Source organism: Sinocyclocheilus anshuiensis, unplaced genomic scaffold (genome assembly GCF_001515605.1).
Source record: "Sinocyclocheilus anshuiensis isolate Anshui unplaced genomic scaffold, SAMN03320099.WGS_v1.1 scaffold963, whole genome shotgun sequence".
Taxonomy (NCBI): Eukaryota; Metazoa; Chordata; class Actinopteri; order Cypriniformes; family Cyprinidae; genus Sinocyclocheilus; species Sinocyclocheilus anshuiensis.
This window is the reverse complement of record NW_015544183.1, coordinates 558,330-578,304: the sequence shown is the minus strand read 5'-3', so window position 1 is coordinate 578,304 and position 19,975 is coordinate 558,330. Positions and strand designations below refer to the sequence as shown.

Sequence of the window (19,975 nt, the reverse complement as noted above, 5' to 3'; positions counted from 1 at the left end):
CCCTGCTATATCTGATACTGAATTTTCAGCAGCCATTACTACAGTCTTCAGTGTCACACGATCCTTCAGAAATCATTCTAATATGCTGATTTGTTATCAATATTGGAAACAGTTGCGCTGCTTAATATATATATATTATCCTGAAAAAGGTATCACAGGTTCCAAAAAATATTAAAGGGGTCATATGATGCGATTTCAACTTGCTGAAAATTCAGCTTTGCATCACAGCAATAAATTATATTTTAAAGTATATTAAAATAGAAAACCACTATTTTAAATGGTAATATTTTAAAATATTACTGTTTTTTTCTGTATTTCTGATGAAATAAATGCAGCCATAAACAGAAAAGACTTCTTTAAAAAACATTACAAATATTACTGATCCCAAACTTTTGAACAGCAGTGTATATATATATATATATATATATAGGTATACTGTAGTCATGCACCTACATTTTATTAATATTATTTTTGGCCACAGGCTCTAGTCTCATTTATTGAAGGTAATTTTAGACTGGCTCTACAGAGCAATTAAAGCAGTTCAGTAGTTTAACCTACTTTTCAAACTTTTAGATGCAAATTTGAAACACTTTTATTTCAGGAAGCACAATAAGAGGCCTTTGCCATTTCACTTCAAAGGTTTCTCTTCTGGGACTGTTTGAAAGCACTCTTTTATTCTTTGTAAGCTTTTATTTAGAGAGGTCATGTTATTCTATTTATTTTTTACATTTAAAAAAAAAAAAATCCTCAAAATTCCACTTATAAAATTTGTCGCGTCTTTTAAAACAAAACAAAAATAGCTTTTAAAGCAAAGCGACTGGGACTGTGATGCATAGAGCCCCTGCATGACGATAGCTGGTCTCTAACGTTTTTCATTCGATTTATTTTTTTTGCTGTTTCTCATTTTGATGCTGGGTTTGATACGGGGCTGAGGATGTGGACAGGCTCTGAGCTCTCTGATTTGGCGGGCTCATGTGAGGGCCTTGAGTTCCCTGTCAGGATCACATTCATCCAATCCTGTGTTTAATCCACTCTGCTTTTTCTAGACTGGATGGTCCACAAATGGCCTGCATGGAGAAGAAAAGCAAGACAATTCTTCACATTGTCTATTACATCCTAGTCTTTTTTTTTCTTCATCAGTATAACAAGAACATTAAAATGAACTCTACATACTACAAATAATCTAGAACTGAAGATATATGACAGCATAAATGTAGTTTCCTACTTTGCCTGTTCCACACCGGAAATCACCGATTGAATGAATCTCCTGCACCTCTCCAATGTAGATCATTTCTAATGAACTCATGTTGTAACATCTGCTCTAACGTCAGCCATTTAGTTGGATCCCGGGTTAGGCACTGGCTAATCAGATCACTGATTTCTGTACAAATTTTAAGGAGAGAGCTGGTTAGTCATGACCATGTGACACTAATGTTGGCATGTATGAAACATGATTAAGAGATTTCTTTCTTCAAAATGAGGTAATAGCAGAATGTTGGGGACCATAGTTATTACAGATAAATAAAACGATTAATTCCATTAAAAACATTTTGGTTGAACGGAAATAAAATACAAACGTAAAAGGCAACATTTCTATTTTTCATTTATTTTACCTTGATGTACTAAAATAACTAAAACAATTTTTTTTAAAATAAAAATTCATAAACCCTATATAGGCATATTAAAAAAATAACAATAAAAAATACAACTTTAGCTAAAAGTAAACTGAAAACAGAAAATATAAAAATAAAAAAAATAAAATCTATAATAGTATATCAATGATAATAAAATAACACTGGGGACTTACAGAAAAAAGGAAAAGCTGGAAGGCTGCAGAGTAAATGAATGAAGACTGGGGCTGTCATAACATTGTGGTGAAAATGTGTAAAAAAAAAGTGTGTCACCAGTGTTACTTTTCAGAATTTCTGGTCACAGATGTAACCAAAGGGATTATATTGGTGAAACATGCAAGCTCAAGTGACAATGAAACACAACTACTGAAACGTCTATCATCACATATTAAAAACTACTAATAAAATTACGGACAGTGTACAGCACATACTCTGCACTGCAGAATTACAGTCAAATACTGGCATCCTACAATGATTCAATCATTCAATCAAACAAGGAGAAAGTCATCCATCAGTACTGCAGAGGATAAATGTAATAGGGCTTTATGAACACTCAAGTCCATACAATTTAAGAAAATAAATGTAAAAAGTGGCAAAATATTTAGTCTACTGTCAATTATAGAAATGTATACTGTTCTGTGCATTCAACTGATTAGTAAACATTTGTTTTGTACTTTAACTGCAGGGAATGCTTTTTAACTAACTGGAAACACTACATCCCAAAGCTGCTCTACTGGATTGAGATCTGGTGACTGTAGTCAACTCATTTTCAGGTTCAAGAAACCAGTTTGAGATGATTCGAGCTTTGTGACATGGCGTGTGATCCTGCTGGAAGTAGCCATGGGTCTGTGGTCATAAAGGGACAGACATGGTTAGCAACAATCAGGCATGCTGAGGCATTTAAACAATGCTCAATTGGTATTGAGCCCAAAGTGTGCCAAGAAAATATCCTCCACACCACCACACAGCCTGAACCATTGATTCAAGGCAGGATGGATCCATGCTTTCATGTCGTTTAAGCCAAATTCTGTCCATATCACTCGTCAGCAGAAATCCAGACTCGGGCAACCCTTTTCCAATTTTCTCTAAGTCCAATTTTGGTGAGCCCATGTGAATTATATTGAGCTGCTGTAGCCCATCTGCTTCAAAGTTCAATGTCTTGTGCGTTCAGAGATGCTCTTCTGCATACCTCAGTTGTAACAAGTGATTATTTCAGTTAGGGCTGCACGATTCGATTATTCCCTTGAAATTGTAATTGCGATTATTAATTACTATCATCACAATTTACATTGAATGATGTTTATACCAATGTTTGATGCAACTGCATGCCATATTTTTATATGAAAAAATAAACAAGCTGAAAACACTAACTGAAAAACCTTTAGTGCTTTTCTATAGTTTTAAGCCTCAAATGTCAAATATACATTGGATTCGTTTCTTCTTTAAATTATAAAAAAGTAAAAATATGAATGGTATTATGATGTTATACTAAAACTAAAACAATGGAAAAACCCTTAAGATAACATGTAGAAAGAAAAAAACATATCTTAAGCGTGCAGAATAACATAAGTGGACTTTGAACGATTAATTGCCGCTTTGAACGATTACGTAATTGTGGCATCCATAATTGTAATTGCGATTAGAAATTCAATTAATTGTGCAGCCCTAATTTGAGTTATTAGGTTATTTGAGTTGCCTTTCTATCAGCTTGAACCAGTCTGGCCGTTCTCCTCTAACCTCTGGCATCATCAAAGCATTTTCAGCCATAGAACTGCCACTCACTGGATATTTTCTCTTTTTCAGAACATCCTCTGTAAACCCTTGAGATGGTTGTGCATAAAAATCCCAGTAGATCAGCAATTTCTGAAATGAGATCTGCTGGTCTGGCCATGCCACATTCAAAGTCCCTTGAACCAGCTTTCTTCCTCATTCTGATGCTCAGTTTAAAATTCAGCAGGGGTGCGTTTCCCGAAAGCAACTATGGTCGCAAGTTCCGTCGTTACCAATAGATTTCAATGGAACTAACTACCATAGTTAGCTAATGGTGCGTTCAAGTCATGTCGGATAGATCGTATTTACGAGTTGAACGCACATGAACGCCACCACAAAGTCGTTATTACGAGTGGGAAACTCTAAATTTTCTTTAAGCCCCGAGTTTCTGAGTTGGGGGCGTGTCAAAGAGAAACATGGCGGAATCGATGGATGCAACGTCTGTAGTTGACGGTAAATTTTTGTTTAAATTGATAGTTTAGTTGTCCTATAAAGATTGCCAAAGTAAAACATAAATCACAATACTTATAGGTATTAAGCAGTGACGACATTGTCAGGCTTTTTATTTACAAAAAATACGCTTTTTGAATGTGGCAGGATTGCAATATAACAATTAATAACAAGTTTTTATGCGATACAGATTAAAGTGGCTTCATAAATAACTTTTTTAAAATATTAAAAACGCAAAACACACCTGATTCGAATTATTTGCTCTTCATTTTCTATAAGCAGAGTTAACGTATTTTCTTGTAGTTTATTAAAAGAAGGTACACCGCCATCTTGTGCCGACTAAACCGACTTGATGTCGTAATTACAACTTGTCAACTCGTAAGTACGAACGTCCCAGGAGGACTTGAACGCAGCATAACAATGCTTTTGGGAAACGCACCCCGGATCGACCATGCCATGCAGTTACTGCTATGTGATTGGCTGATTAGATATTTGCATTAACGAGCAGTTGAACAGGTGTACCTAATAAACCAAGTTGCAGGAGAGTGTATGAAGCATGGATGTTCCTACAGTTCACTGGCTCTCAGTGAATGCATATTTAGAGTTGTACAGTACAGGTGCATCGACATCTATGAAACTATTTCCGCTATGTTTATCTCAGAGCAGCTTTCATTATGCTACATCAAATGATTTGGAGTTGTGACCATGTTTAGGTTTAGCAAAACCTTACTGTTTAGAGCATCAGCTACTGTTCTGTGCAATATTAATACAACATACTGTGGGTATTATTTAATCGCTTTAACTGTGGAGTCTAAATTCCAAGTATTAAACATATCCTGGCATGACACCTCTGATCACAAATAAGGACAACGACGTTTCTTTATTTTCTCTTTACAAGAACCCTTTAAATAAGAAGCTCACATGTAGAAGACAACATAATGAGAGAGCAGGAAACCCTCATCCCCAACCATAGCTTTAAATAGCAGGAATCAGACTGCAAAGGCTGGTTAAATATGGATTAGGAAAAAAAAAAAGATAGCATGCACCATAACAATCTTTCTCATCTTCAAAGAAAATATCGTTGCATTTCTGTATTTCTATGCACTTTGCTTTCCGATTAAGGTTTCTCTATCGAGTCTTGATAAAGGCTTCCTTTGCAACTGTGAAAATATCTAAAAAAATTATGCAACAAGATCTGAAAACAGAAGTGTTGTGTGATGTCACTCTGAAACTGAGACAGTTTGTGAGGACAGTCAGTCCACTCTCACAGTGCAGTGTTTAATGTCAACAGGGTTTTAAAAGAATAATTACTAGTATCAGCATCCTCAAGGAATTCTTACATATTCTGAATAAACCATTCTAATATTAGGAGGTCATATGTACTGTAACCCTTAACAAAAAATGATTAAGACATGTGTAGAGTGAATGGGATAGTGTGTCAAAATTGTTGTCTCTTAATAATACGAGCCAAAATCAAGTGAAGCGCCACCCTTTTAGGTCTGTTCGACAGCGTCAGGAACAACATAATAGATACAAAGTGAGCTCAGGCCTAAGGTGCTCAACAGAGACTGCCCCATGATTCTGTTTTGTACACCAGCCTCACTGGACTATGTGACCGACTCAATAGACAAATATATATAATCACTGTGACTGTACAACTGCAGCTATTGACTTGATGGTGGCATTTACAACAGCACTTGCAACAACGGGAACATCTCTGGCCACTCTCTGGATGGGTGGGATGTTAGGTCCTTCCAAAGTATCCAGAATACCTGAAACAGAAAGACACAATGACAAAGCCTGTAACACTGCACAATCTTGACTGTAAGCACAGTAGCCCAATAGCTTAGGCTTTTGATCATGACCATTCAACCCACAGTCATCTTTAGTTAGTCCCTGATTGATTTTTAGACATTTCTGAGGGGAATTTGGCACTAACACTAAAAGGTCATACCATAATGTTGCGACTGCAGTGGATACATTTGTGCTGCCATCAGTGGACAGGATTGCCTTACATTATTTACATGAGAAGGCAACAAATACATGTAGAATAATGCATGTATAAGCCATAAGACTTCATACAAGACAGAAGACGTTCATCCACAGGTAAGAACTACATGTGGACCATGTTTCAGATAAATGAAAGTTTTCAAACTGGCCTCATTCTGATGGGCTAAAAATAAAAAAGGACCACAAACACATACTATAGGTGCTAAATTGTCTCTAAAATTAGATTTAAAAGGGAATTTCAATTACTAAAGATCACAATAATGCCTTGAAGACATTCTGATGCACCATCTCTTTCATTAAATTATTGCTCTAAAGGGATGGCACACTTATGTTAAATTGCTTATTGTATTCATTTGTTTGATAGTCCTTCAGTAAGCAATTCAGTGCTCCAGTGATGTATTTTAACAGTCCAATTGTTACCTTCCTTAAGTATTTCGGATTTAACTGCATTTGCCATGAGAGTGATATAACTGATATTTACTTTATATATTACAAAGTAATATTGCAATTATTTTAATGCAACTTTTATTTTATTTGTAATTCTTCTTCATACGGTGACTCATGATAAGACTATTAAAACATTCCTTTGCATCATCACTCAAAAATGCTCATGGATGTCTCTGCATGCATGTATTAAAATGTTTAATAAAATGTTTTGTATAAAAAATATGTTTAAGCAAATACTGGTGTATATTACTATGTATTGTTGTATTTGTGCATATGAATGAATAATAATGCACAAACATGAATAAATGTTTCTTTGTGTTCATTTAACACTGAAAAGTGAGGAAATTAGTTTTTAATTTCAAATTATTTTACTAGATTTTAACTGTGCTTTTGTTTTTAATAGTACTAAAATGTGAAATGTATTACATTTCTTAGCTCGCTCTCAGACTCATGTCTTACCTTCAACCATCTTATGGTAAGCAAAGTGCAGATAGAGCAGAAAAAGCATGTGAAGAGCAGCCAGGGTCCCACACAAGATGAGGCGAGGAGTCTGACCAACAGTACGGGAAATCAGCACAGCCACCTGTGAGAAAGACAACAAATCAATGAAGATAAAATATGATATGGTGACTACACATCTTACCATAATACATGCATAATCTTAGCCCTCGTTCATTTTTTCTTTACCATGCGTAGAGTAGAGAGTCCTCCAATCACCAGCCAGAGAATGTAGAAGAGCGAGTGGAAGTGGACATTGTAAGTGATGAAAAGGACCATACAGTGGCCAAAGAGACCATAACCCTGAAAACAAAGATAATATGAGACACCCACTCTAAACAAACCGTAAGCTAAACAGCCCTAACATGAAGTGGGCATGTCATATACTCTCTTCATGGGTAATGTGAGGTACTTACTAGCAAAGACAACATCTGTAGCATGGTAATCTGAGCATTGCACAGGTAAGCAAGGAAATAGATGAAGGAAGACACTCCCAGCCAGTATCCAAAACAGGTTCCAATGGCAGTTCCCATCAGCGTACCCTCTCTCTGTTTCAACAACCAAACAAAAATATTTGATCATAAGGGTGTGCGATATAGCAATTTTTGATCGTGGACGATTAAAATGTCTCCATGATCTGCTTTTGAAGAAATATCGTAGTATCGTCCTGCAGCGCACATTCTATCAGTTGCAGTTCTGGCACCTCTGTCTCAATATACTGTTTGACGCGACATATATTCACATCAAATGTTAACTCAGCTCTAGAGTTACACTCATAGGACACAGCACTTATTCGCAATCACAGAAGTACATTACTTGCATGTGCTTTAAAGCCTTGCCAGTTAAACGTTTCATTCGCGTGCTGTTCTGACATGCGCCTGAAGCGCGCGCACACTAAAAAGTCTGTAAATAGTGCCTAATTACAGGACTAAGTTATCTTTCTAGTCTGATTGTTCTAATACTGTCGAAAACACACAAGGTTTACATATAAACACAGTTGTTATGTCTAAAGTGAAAGTCAACTGTTGAGAGAAAAACGGATGCGTGCCTGTGTATTAGATGCATTCAGGTCTTAAAGTGACAGCAGACTAATATTACTAAACATGCTGCCACTTGTCATTAAAGGGATAGTTCACCCCAAAAATTAATTTCTGTCATTATTTGCTCACTCTTATGTTGTCCCAAACCCGCATTCATTTCTTTCTTGTGCTGAACACAAAATTAGATATTTGAAGAATGTGGGTAACCAAACAGTTGCTGGTCCCCATAGACTTTGATAGTTAGGGGAAAAAATACTATGAAAGTCACTGGGGACCAGCAACTGTTTGGAAAGACACCACATTCTTCAAAATAACTTTTATGTTCAACAGAAGAAAGAAATGTATTCAGGTTTAAAACAACTTTATAGAGAATAAATCATAACAGAATTTTAATTTTTGGCTGAACTATCCCTTTAATGTTAATAAAACAACAAAACACAAAGAGAAAAATCACTCACTGCTCTTGACTGAAGAACTTTAATACAGTTGCTTTAATAAGAATTAATGTATAATTTATACAGTGAAGTGTATATAGTGTTTTATTTTTATATTTGTTCATTCAATTTCTTGAAAGCTACTGCTAAATACACGTACAGTACTTGAGAAATAAAGCACTGCTTGTTTTATTTGTATATTATGTATATTTGTAATATGTCTTTGCTCTTATTTTATTTTAAAACAGGGAAACTAGTTTGGCTGTACAGCTCAGACAACTTGCAAAAGAGTAAAACCAAAACGACCAAGAATCGTGATTTTCCTGAAAAAAATAAAATAAAATTGTGATATGATATTTTGCCATATCACCCACCCATATTTGATCATATAATAAAAAAAATCACAATGTGAAATTTTGACACAGACAAACGTGTGGAAAGTTGCTTACAATGACGGTTCCTGACGTCTTCATGCCATGGAGCAGAATAGCCACCATTGTGAACACCAGCATCATTGGTCCATACAGCTCTCCAGCAACTTTCTAGGTTTAAAAGATAAAAAAAAAAAAAAGAACTAACGAAGAAAAAGTACTCATAACTGCTGTTACAAGTCTGCACTGGCCAGTTTAGCTTTTCAAAAAGCTCAAAACTACATAAAATGTGCTGTGACAATGAGGAAAAGACATGCAGATATGCAAAATACAAGTAAAGAGAATAAATTTAAATAACCCTGTAAAGCTTGCAATAGAAAATAATAGAATATATTTGTTTACACACTAAAACCCCTAATAATTAGTAAGATGATAAAACTATTTAAATGCTTAGTTTTATGATCAAAGCTCTTTAGTTTTAATTGTGGGGGGGGCAAAACATATAATGCAACGCAATACAATGACGACTGATAAATGAACAAATAAACATTCCTCAAAAGCCTGATGATCATATTTGATGCTCACATTTTAACACGATTTTTCTAAAAAAAAGAATGTATAGATAATCAAGTAAACCCAAGTTGCTTCAGTCTAGTAAGTGTTCATCTTGTAATAAAATTTTTCCTTTAAAAATCTGTAAAAATCTAACAGCAAAAAGACCTGTGTACCATAACATTTTTACAACTATACTAAAAGACCTTTTACTTACTAAAAGTATAAATGCACAGTCAGTTAACAGAAGAAATGTAGTCGATTATGTACACCAAGTTTTAATTATGTTGATCATTTAGAGGCCTTAGAAATTTGTGTTTCAAATATGATATAGTGGGCTTTACAGGGATAATAACATTAATCTCTCTCGCTCAAGGATGCCACACCCCTGCTCTTCCAATACAATTAAACTTGCTTTCTGTTGTGTATTGCTTACAGCTAAAATGATCAAGTGTCTTACCTGAGGAAAGTTGATCATTCGGACTGGGATCAAGGATTCGATCAACCTGTGGATCAAGCAGTTGGTTAACTGAACCAGAATCAGTGATGCTGCAGCAAAAGACATCGCAAAACCGCTGTTAGAAAGCCTGACATGCATCTTACCGGTTTCTGACTTGATTAGGCTCCACATCAAAGTACGGCCGGAGGATGTCAATATTGGCGTAGAGATTAAATGCTTTTGACGCCTGTTGCTTTCCTGCCTGCCATACCTGTGTGGATACAAGATATATTAGTACTCTCATCAACACAAAGCCAAACAGAACTATTTAAAGGAAAGTTAGACACTTTCCAAAGTGAAAATTGTGTAATATCGATTTCATATCTGCTGTATTGAAATGTGGTTGATACCTCATTTCATGCTCATGTGAATCTTCAAGTGAATGAAACGAGTTCCTAGCCCTCCCTCTAGCTCACCTCATCGGCAACCTGTCTGCCCAACTGTCCCTTCAAGCCCTTCATCCCGAGGAAGTCTCCATATTCTCCGTTGTCCTCCTCTGTAGCTGCTGCCTCGGCGGTCACCTCCTCCTCCTCCTTCATTCGCTGATGCATCTCCCCCATATCCTCAAAGCTGGAACCAGAGGTGTCATCCATATTCTCCATGTCTATCACTGCCGAGCCACTGCCCTGGGGTCAGTCACATTAAAGAACCAACGCTGTGTTACAAAGTCTCACTGTAATTAATTTTGTGAAAAACTCATGAAGCCAACTACACAGTTGTAATACGGTAGAGAATGTGATTATGTAGCATGCAGGACATGTTTATTTTGCGCACAATTTACTAAAGCCCATGATATATTGTGGATGTTAAACTGCAATAATGTTCTTTTAAACATTGTATAATGCTAATACCGTGGGGTTATCTGTACATACGCCAGTCTAACAGCATGTTTCTGAGCTTTTTGTTTTGTTCAATCATTTGCCTCCTCCACTTATACTTGCCTATATGTACAAAATTGTTTACCACAACAGCTATATCACATTGTTGAGTCGTTAGCTTATTATATTATTTCATGCAAAATAGAGGAATATGCAAATTGTGAATGAATATACACACACACACACCATAGTATATATATATATCAAGATACAGTGAAATATACATAGTACCACCACAACAATTTCAAGCGTTCGAGGTCAGACTAAGCCAAGCGCACGAAGCTTGGTTAAGAGAGAGAAAACATGCGTGTATTTCAGAAGTTATGTCACTGTAATAACGATGAGCTGAGGTGAATTAACGTTACCTGGATAATGTTGTTGTCATCAAAACTACCCCATGGCTCCGTATTCGTGTTTGTGCTTCCTTGTGATGCCGACATTGTTTCGCACAAACAGGTTCAAGAATATAACAATAAAGGTTAGCGGCTAGAATGTCAAGACGTTACTGTCTATCGTTTGATTCTGGTGCTCATTGTAGTTTAGCAATCAAATGTTTTGTGTGAATTGTTTTGCCAGCTGTACGGAGCTGGGCTCAAATATTGACGTGATGACGACGACACGTCTGACGCTACTTCCGCCAATAAAAGCGCAGAACAAAACTTACGCATTTGATCAGTCTTGGAACATTCTTCTAATATTTTCATGGTAACGCGTATAGTTATCAATAGATATCAATTACCTACAAAACATTGTCGTTTTAAAGTGTCAACATCGGGTAAGTATACTATGTCATGTCAAAATAAAAGTCATGTGACGTGTTCTCGTGTGTGGTGTTTTGTGATATATATATTTGTTCTCATTTTATTTGAAATTGTGAAATAACATATTTCTTATTTGCTTACCTTTCTGAATTAAATAAATAATTAAAAAAATATATTTGTAATATATAATATAATTTATAATAAATAAAATGGACTGGGTAGAAGATTGCATAATTATTTCGAACAAACAGATTTGATTAACGAAATGTTCGTGTTCAGCATTTAAAACCTCCATCCACACATGCATCGTTAAAAACTCTTCTTGCTCAAGGCACGTATATTAATTAAAATTTGTATTTAGATTTTTATGTATTTTAATTCATTTATTTATAAATTGTTTCCACATGCCACTAGATGGTAGCATTACATTTGAGAACAAAAATTGAGAACGCAATAAATGGGGCGGTAATGCGCCAATAAGATGGATGCCAACCGCCCTTAAAAAAGAAGAAGAAGAAGTATCGCGAGATTACGGTCTCACGTGATTCTCCAAAGCGCCTTTGACATTAACCTCACGACACGAGCGGCGTAGCGCATGAGGGGACGCGGCACTGCGTTCTCGCTGAAGCCTTTATTATATTAACATCACCTTCGCTTCCAAGCTCAACAGGTAGTCCAGGTATGTACACATCGAGACTCCACAATGACATGTTTGTTTTGAGAAATGATTTGACTTTTAGCTAATGCGGCGTCGGAATGTTAATCTGGGTTAGTGGAGGTGAGTGCATGCGAGCGAGCTATATTTGTAACCAGTCCGGCTTTCTTCTGTATTGTTACGGTGATATGTTTAAAATCTCGATAAATGTATACTTAATCTGAGAATCGATTTAATTACAAGTTTAAAAATATATATTTTTATGAATTGATATCAGTTTACTGTGTCCTCGGCAATGTGACGCATAAAAAGGGGGCTACAGACGGGCGACCTGTAGAATATATTTTCAATGTCCACTTCAGATATTGAGTTTTTTTTAAAGCTTTTTTACTTTTTCATATATCTTGATAAAGTGTACACGTATGTGTTCTAATGTTGCGTAATATTCTCAGTCAAGTATTAGATTTCCGACATTGCAAGTAGTGCCTGGTTAAGTGAGAGTTAGTGCAGTGTAGACATAAAAAGGGGGCTACAGACGGGCGACCTGTAGAATATATTTTCAATGTCCACTTCAGATATTGTTTTTTTTAAAGCTTTTTTACTTTTTCATATATCTTGATAAAGTGTACACTTATGTGTTCTAATGTTGCGTAATATTCTCAGTCAAGTATTAGATTTCCGACATTGCAAGTAGCGCCTGGTTAAGTGAAAGTTAGTGCAGTGTAGATATAGATAAGGATAATCATCAAAATGACATGTCATTAAGTTATATAAGCGTAAGGATTTAGTTTGAAGACTTTCACCTACATCCGAACATTGCTTCATTCTCAAGTGGATTTTTAATTTGTTGGCAATGCATACAGATGTTGTTTTTGCTGCATTTGCATCTTAATGTGGACTGACACTCATGCTGTATTTGTTTACAGAGCACTGGATATTGTCATTTTCACCATTACATCGTCTCTAGTGAAATAACAAATCCGCATAAGATGTGGTGTTTAATTGTGGCTATTATTGTCAGTTTTGATAGTTTCACACAGTTCAAAGTTTAGGTCTTACATCAGCGTTTTTGCAGTTGCTGTTATTTTGTCTTTAAAGGCCAGTCAGCATTTAACTGAAGTTTCAGTTCCTCATTCTGATTCCTTGTAAGACAGAAGTTGCCATCTTCACGCAGGGGGCGCAGTGAATTTCAGTTTGTGCTGTGTGCGTGTGTGTGTGTTTTATGGTCGCTTCTGGAAGTCAACGAGTGCATTGCGTTCTGGTCGTGTCGTCAGTCGCGCGCCACTGAGAGTGGGACCCCGTGTACGTGCAGAATCGGTCGGCCGAGAGAGCAGTCCGAGGAAAGGGAGTCTCGGATAAACCGTAGACTTTCATCAAACTAATCGGCACACTTGGACTACATCGACGAGCGTTGTAAATCGCTTGATTGATAGGACGAGGTAGGAACCGAATCGCTATTTTGACATGAGGTTTTAAATAAATCTAGATTAGATGTAAACGCAGTGACTTTCCGTGAACGCCGCTTTTGATGAGCATCTGTGTTTTTGTGTTAATAATGCCAAACAGTGAATTCTTAATAAATATCCATAAGCGTGGCTATTACGTACACTAACCAAAAAGTGTCATGGTATTGTTGTTGGTGTTTGACGTGCGTTATGGCAGTACCATGGTATTTTCTTAAATACCATGGTACTTGAATATGTTAATTACAGTACTATGATATTGCCATCCAATGTAACCACTGTACCTTGGTAGTGCCAGTTATTGTGCATGTTATTGTGTTTTATTAAATCTCAGAGAATTGTAAAAGTGTATTTGTTAGAATAAGCTGTTTTAATTCAAATGTCCAGATAAGGTATTCAGATAAGTATAAGTTCCTCTGCTTTATAATCCATGCATGCAGTCAGGATGGAAGAATCTGGATCTGTGCAGACGAGACTGGGCTTTTATTCTGTCCACCGCATGCTGCATGCAGATGTTGCTGTTTTTATGCTTCTCAAAGATGTTTGTTTTTCTGTATTCTGTTATTGGCTTTCATTACATAAATTGTTTGTATTGTTGCACCTTCAGTCATTAGTCTTTTAAACAATAGCTGTCTGATCTTAGATGCAGCTCAATAGCATCTTAGATCAGACACAGCAGGAAGACGGCTCTTCCTGTTCTAATGGGTGTATACACTTTGTTTTTTCAGATGTTGTTGTTCCCCCCCCCCCACGGGACAAGTTTATTCTTTGTGTTGCACAACTTTCCCAGGAATCTTACGAATTTTGCCCTTGAGACACTGTCAGCTGTATTATATGAAACCTGACGTGTAGCTCTTAAGTTTGGCAGACACATATCAGTACTGACACATTCGCAGGATGTCAGAGAGGCTTTGAGTTCATCGGAAAAAGGCCACAGCTGAAGTTGTCTGATATGGGTTTTATACTACCAGTAAAAAGTTTGTACTGAATGTTTTCCACACCAAATTATAATAACTGCTGTGAATCACTAGAACTATGGAAAAACAGTATTTGATGCATGTCATGTTTTATAGTATGAGGTGCTCTGTACAGTATTAAAGGAGTTCACATAAATGCTGGACGCATAACGTTTGTATTTCCCTGTCTAACTTGTAAAGGTGATGGAGATTTACCGCTGATTACAGAACCGGCTTTACTGATAAGACGCGCGTTAAATATCGCATGCGATTTATCGTGCCGCCCTACTTGTAAATAAAAAAAAAAAAGAAAATTTAATCAATATTTATTTGAAGAAATTAATACAATATTTATATTTAGCTGCAAAAATATTTGCATATATTTCAGTTGGGGGTTCGGTGTCTTGCTCAAGGGCATAATCATAATACTAATCATAAGCATAATCCTTTGGACCAAAAGGTTTTTAAGATTATGAGAATCAGTTTTGATTGGTACGCTGTACAATGCGATTTAATTATAGCAAATTAAACTTGCACAAAATAATGGCAATTAAGTGAAAGAAATGTTTACACAGTTTTTACTAAAATTCACATAACTGGATGATAATTGGCCAGCAGGTTAAAAACTATCAGACCAATTATCACAGTTTCCAAATAAATCAAGCTTTTTTTAAAGTGTGTTTTTTGTTGTTGTTGTTGTTGCTAATAATTGTTACAATTTTTGCCACCATAAACGGTTTTAAAATGTAAACAAATTGAAGACTAAAAACTGAAATGCAGTTATGCCATATTTAAAATGGACATTTACTTACCCTCGTTCTAAACCATTATGATTTTTTTTCTTCTGTGGAGCATGATAGATTTTTTAAATTATATTATAAGTAGTAGTATTTAGAACATCAATGGAAACCCAAAACTGTTTGGTTAGCAACATTTCAAATGATGATCATGTCTGAGTGTACAATGCTTTTAACCAGTCATTTGAGAATAGAGAACGAAGTGATTGATTTTAGCTGGTGTGTTTTGTTTGTCCCGCAGCATGTCACTCATGGGGCAGAGAGAAAAGGCTGCCCTCAGGCAGTGCATTCAGGCCCGGGCCCAGCTGGAGGAGGCCCTCGCTGGGGTCATCAAAGCTGAAGTTCAGCTTAGGAGCAACTCCAGAGAGGTGAGATATGGCAACGTTTTTGTGCTGTGCGTTTTCAGTGCCATTAAGTAAAGATATGAAGTACTGGTCTATTTTTAATCTTTTATTTATATACTTAAATCATGCTTGTGCTATTAACAGTTTAGTGTCTCAGTTATAAACATTATTTATCTTTTCTAGTAGGTGTGAACCGTGAACACTGACTTCTTTAAACATTGTGGCTTCATAATGTGCTTTGTTCATTTAGTGCACAATGAGATGTTATTGTCTTGTTTGTGTTATAAGCATGAAAACATTCATGCATATGACATAATTTGTCACACCTCACAAGCACAGGTAATAATTACTATTTAGATGCAGGTACAGTAGTCTAAAAGGAGTAGGGCTTACTAGACCACAGCTAAACAAGTTAAGAAGTATTAACAATTGAGAAATTGTTTAAAAAATAGTTAGTAGACAAGTATATAGTATTTACACTCATTCACTTAAGCTCTGTTGAAAACCTCAGTGGGTTTCCCCACAATCTCTCAAAACTGAATAAGGACCCTGTTTCTATTATTGTAGACCGTTGCAGGCTGTCCTTCAGCGTCTAGGAGGTGGTGACTTCTTAATTCACCACAGCAGGAGTTGTAAAAACTGCTTGGCATCCGAGTACTTTCAAATCAAATGCAGACGTGACGGGACTCGCACCTGCTAGCATTCACACGTATGTGCCTCTGTCTGCTTACTCACAGGTGAAGTCTCAGCTGCACAGCTGTATCAGTAGACATCTGGAGATCCTTCGCTCTCGTGAGGTCTGGCTGCTGGAGCAGATTGATCTGGTGGAGCAGCTCAAAGGAGAAACTTTACATCAGCAGCTACAGCAGCTGCATTTGGTGAGTTTTAAGGAATTTTACTGAGCATTATTACATTTTCAGTTTGGACAAGAAGTGATCATTTGTACACACAGCCATCTGTCAGTCAGGAAAATTGAGCTGTTATTGCTGAGAGTATAGTTTTTTGTTTTTTTTTTCCCCCAAAGTCAAGACTAAAATAAAACAGTACAGTACAGGTACTTTTAGATCTGTATTACAAAGCAACAATTCTGAGACATGTAATCTAAATATTGACTCTGAAAACTGAAACTCTGATTTAAAGGAGAAGCTGTTCTGCTTTAGTTAAGTTACTGTAAGGCTGAAATGATTATTGTTCTCTCATGGTTTTTTATAGCTCAAAGGCCAGTTTGACATCCTCATTCATCAGCTGGAGTACTCCAGTAGTAACAATCTTGCCACCCAGCTCACCAACTGCCTGGAAAAGTAAGAACCAGATCGACCTTTCTAGAATGATTTTGTTTTGTATATCTGCTTCAGCATGTTAAATGACTGTTTACATGTCAAGATAGTCAGCAGAGGTAATGTAGTGGTTTAAATCTCTCTGTTAATCTCCAAGCAATCTACAATAATTTTCAACCACAAAATGTCTATGTAAATGTTGGAAATGTCTTGGATAATAATGGGTTTAAAACTCGTCTTTTGTTATTCCAGGCTTTCTTCTCTCAATCTGACTCCAGAAGAAACCCCAGAGATGAGTTTCCAAGCAGATGCACGCAGCTTGCGCCAGGCTATCACATCCTTTGGGACCATTTCCACCCAGGTTTGTGGAATTGCAGACTTGGACACCAAGGCTTGTGGTTAATGTAGATTGATAGCTGTAAAAAGAACTCCAGTAAAAATGCTACTTTTTATAGTATGGTAACTGCCATTTAGGGCTAAAACAGGGTCAATATATCTCAATGTGTTTGATCTAAAATGGCTTCAATTTGAATGATTTTTGTCTAAATTTTGACCAAACATTCACCGTAGCCAAGTAGATTCAAACAGTTTAATGCAAGAACTATAATACAGCAATAATCATTTAAAAATAATCAAAGCATGTTTTCAGAAATTTTTTTCATTAGATGAAAGCATAATGTTTAATCGCTTTTATTCATATGCACCAGTAAAACAATACATGGTAATAAACAGAAGTGTTTATCTATACATTGAATTATTTTAATATACTGACACTGTTTACATACTTCTGATGTACTCCATGTGCTTGCATTACTTCCGACAACAGTACAAATGAATTCTGAACTTTCTTGCTCCCGTGTTCAGTGCAAACAACCTAAAGCAGTTTAGGCAATGGATGTGTCTGATGTAGACATGTTGTGAGACTTAAGTGAACATTTTCTGACAGAACATATCGTCCAGTTATTAACATTTGATTGAAATGTCCACTGACTTTTGACAGGATCACAGTGTTGCTGGGGAGAAAATAGTGTGTCAAAATACTATGTCCTCATACCATTGCTATAAATAGACCTGTGCACTCTTACACAAAGCACCCGCATTCATAACTCTTCTCTGCTGCTGCAGATGGAGACCTCGTACTCTTCTGAGAGACCGTGGCTTCTCCAGGACTGCCCAGTTTCTTGCAAGAGACAGGTTTGTTTTTGATGTTACACTTGGTCTGTGTAGCTTCCTGCTTGTTCATTTGCATCTATTGTAAAATACCTTATCTTGTTTACATAGAAAGTAGCTCCTGAATGGGCCACACCTCTGGCTGAGTGGCTTCTAGGGAACCGTTCAGTAAGCAGTGCTCCAACAGGACACCACTTCAGCACAAACTCCCAGGACTGGCTGCTTGTTTCCAAGGAATCTCAGGTAAACTGTTAAATAATTTAATTTTTCTCGTGTAACCATAAGGTGATGATAGTCTGATATAAGAACAGATATGTGACCCACTTGTTAAGAACCACTGTATTATTCACTTGACTGTAGCCAAAGCGCTACTGCTGTCAAATTAATGTCTTTAGGAAATGGCCCATTTTTTTATTTCCACTTTACAGGAAGAGCGACAGTTACCTGCCTTTGACTTCCAAAAAGCTTGGGGCCAGCTTCAAGACCTGGAGTCGTGGCTTCTGAAGGAGAAATTGCCAGTTCGTGAACGAACCTGTAGCGGAAGCTCAACCTTCTCGATTGAGATGATCGAGGAAAGCGACTTAATTCTGGATGAGGTGGAAGTGGAAGACCAGCAGGAAAAAGGGGACGACACTGTTGAGGAAGAAGAACTCAGCAAGTGGCTCTTCAGCCCAAGCCCGTTCAAGCAAGATAAGACCAGCCCGGTGTCAGATGCTGACCGCTTCAAGCAGATCATCAAACCCTTTTACGAGAGCTTCTCCTCCAGCGATTGGCTACTAAAGTCCGACTGCAGCTCTTGCTGTGCCACACGCAGTGCTGCCGTGGGAATCGAGAACCTAGGAAAGCTCAAGTGTCTAAAGACTCCACCTTCATCCGCTGCCAGCACTCCAATCACCAGTCCAGAAACCATCGAAATGTGGCTTCAAAAGACCATCCCTATCGAGACCACCTGCAAAGCCAACGAGACCTGTACCAGCTACGCTCAATGTGTCTGTGACGACAATTGTGGAAAAGAGGTCCTTAGTGCTTGGCTCCTCAAGAAAGAGGATCGAGATAAGAATGGTGTTCCCGTCAATAAGAATGCCCCAAACAAAGCCTCCAGCCAGCAGCAGAAGGTTCAAGCCATCCTAGAGACGTGGCTGCACCCGAGCAACAGTGCCAAGTCCCCTGCCCTGTCGTCCCTCTCTGCCTGGGTGACCTCGTACATCAAAACCTCAGACTCTGAGAGCTCCACCCAGGAGCCCTTGCAGAACTGGCTTTTGCCAGCGATGAAGCACATAAGCACAACCACTGAGACGCCAAACGAGCCAAAGAGTGAGAACCATAAAGAGCGAGACAACAAGAACATCGAGGAGGACAAATGGCTTCTACGCAAGCGGGCGAGCGCACAGGTGAGACTGATATCTGTTGCTGTCCAGCACAATATAAATATATGAAAGGGAGAGTTCTACCCAAAAATGGAAATTGTCATCAATTACTCACATTCATGTCATTCCAAACCAATATGACTTTCATTCATCTTCAAAATACAAATAAAGATAATTTTAATCAAAGCTTCTGAAGTGACACAATGGCTTTATATAATGACCTAATTCAGGATTTTATTCACGTATAAACATTGATCAACACATATATTTGGGGCCCATCAAATATGGTAAACGCAAGCTCAACCACACTTGCTTGACACGATGATTGGATTACTTTTAAAATGCCTTTATGAACTTTTTTTGAAGAGTCAAAGTTTTGGTTGCTCGGACTTTCAATGGAGGAACAGAAATCTCAGGTTTCATTAAAAATATCATCTTTTGTGTTTCATTGATTATGATTTCACTTTGAACTTTAGTTAGTGTATTGTGTTGCTGTTAGAGCATAAACAACGTCTGCAAAGTTACAACGCTCAGAGTTCAATGCAAAGGGAGATACTTTCTTTTAAAAGGGTCATATGATGCTATTTTAAAGATCATTATTTTGT

At 37.1% G+C, this 19,975-nt stretch overlaps 2 protein-coding genes across 3 annotated transcripts in view; one reads left to right on the top strand and one right to left on the bottom strand.

Moving 5' to 3' along the window:
• Window positions 1-4,712: 4,712 nt before the first annotated feature.
• Window positions 4,713-11,307, bottom strand: LOC107696384 (protein YIPF3-like). The gene is made up of 9 exons (XM_016496692.1): window positions 10,946-11,307; window positions 10,119-10,328; window positions 9,807-9,913; window positions 9,664-9,709; window positions 8,730-8,822; window positions 7,223-7,354; window positions 6,996-7,109; window positions 6,768-6,891; window positions 4,713-5,623 (listed from the first exon to the last, which is right to left on the bottom strand). The coding sequence occupies exons 1-9, from the start codon at window positions 11,018-11,020 to the stop codon at window positions 5,493-5,495; spliced, it is 1,032 nt and encodes a 343-aa protein (XP_016352178.1). The 5' UTR covers window positions 11,021-11,307; the 3' UTR covers window positions 4,713-5,492.
• Window positions 11,308-11,858: 551 nt separating this feature from the next.
• LOC107696383 (nuclear receptor coactivator 4-like) overlaps window positions 11,859-19,975 on the top strand; it is a 10,424-nt gene continuing 2,307 nt past the window's right edge. Inside the window, exons 1-8 of one of the 2 annotated variants that reach the window (XM_016496690.1) lie at window positions 11,859-12,020; window positions 15,454-15,580; window positions 16,294-16,434; window positions 16,769-16,857; window positions 17,086-17,194; window positions 17,959-18,027; window positions 18,115-18,246; window positions 18,432-19,394. In XM_016496690.1, the coding sequence (XP_016352176.1) occupies window positions 15,455-15,580; window positions 16,294-16,434; window positions 16,769-16,857; window positions 17,086-17,194; window positions 17,959-18,027; window positions 18,115-18,246; window positions 18,432-19,394 (1,629 nt within the window). In that variant the 5' untranslated portion in view covers window positions 11,859-12,020; window position 15,454. Of the gene's footprint in view, window positions 12,021-13,238; window positions 13,436-15,453; window positions 15,581-16,293; window positions 16,435-16,768; window positions 16,858-17,085; window positions 17,195-17,958; window positions 18,028-18,114; window positions 18,247-18,431; window positions 19,395-19,975 lie in introns of those variants that run through there. The other variant, XM_016496691.1, reaches the window with a different exon arrangement.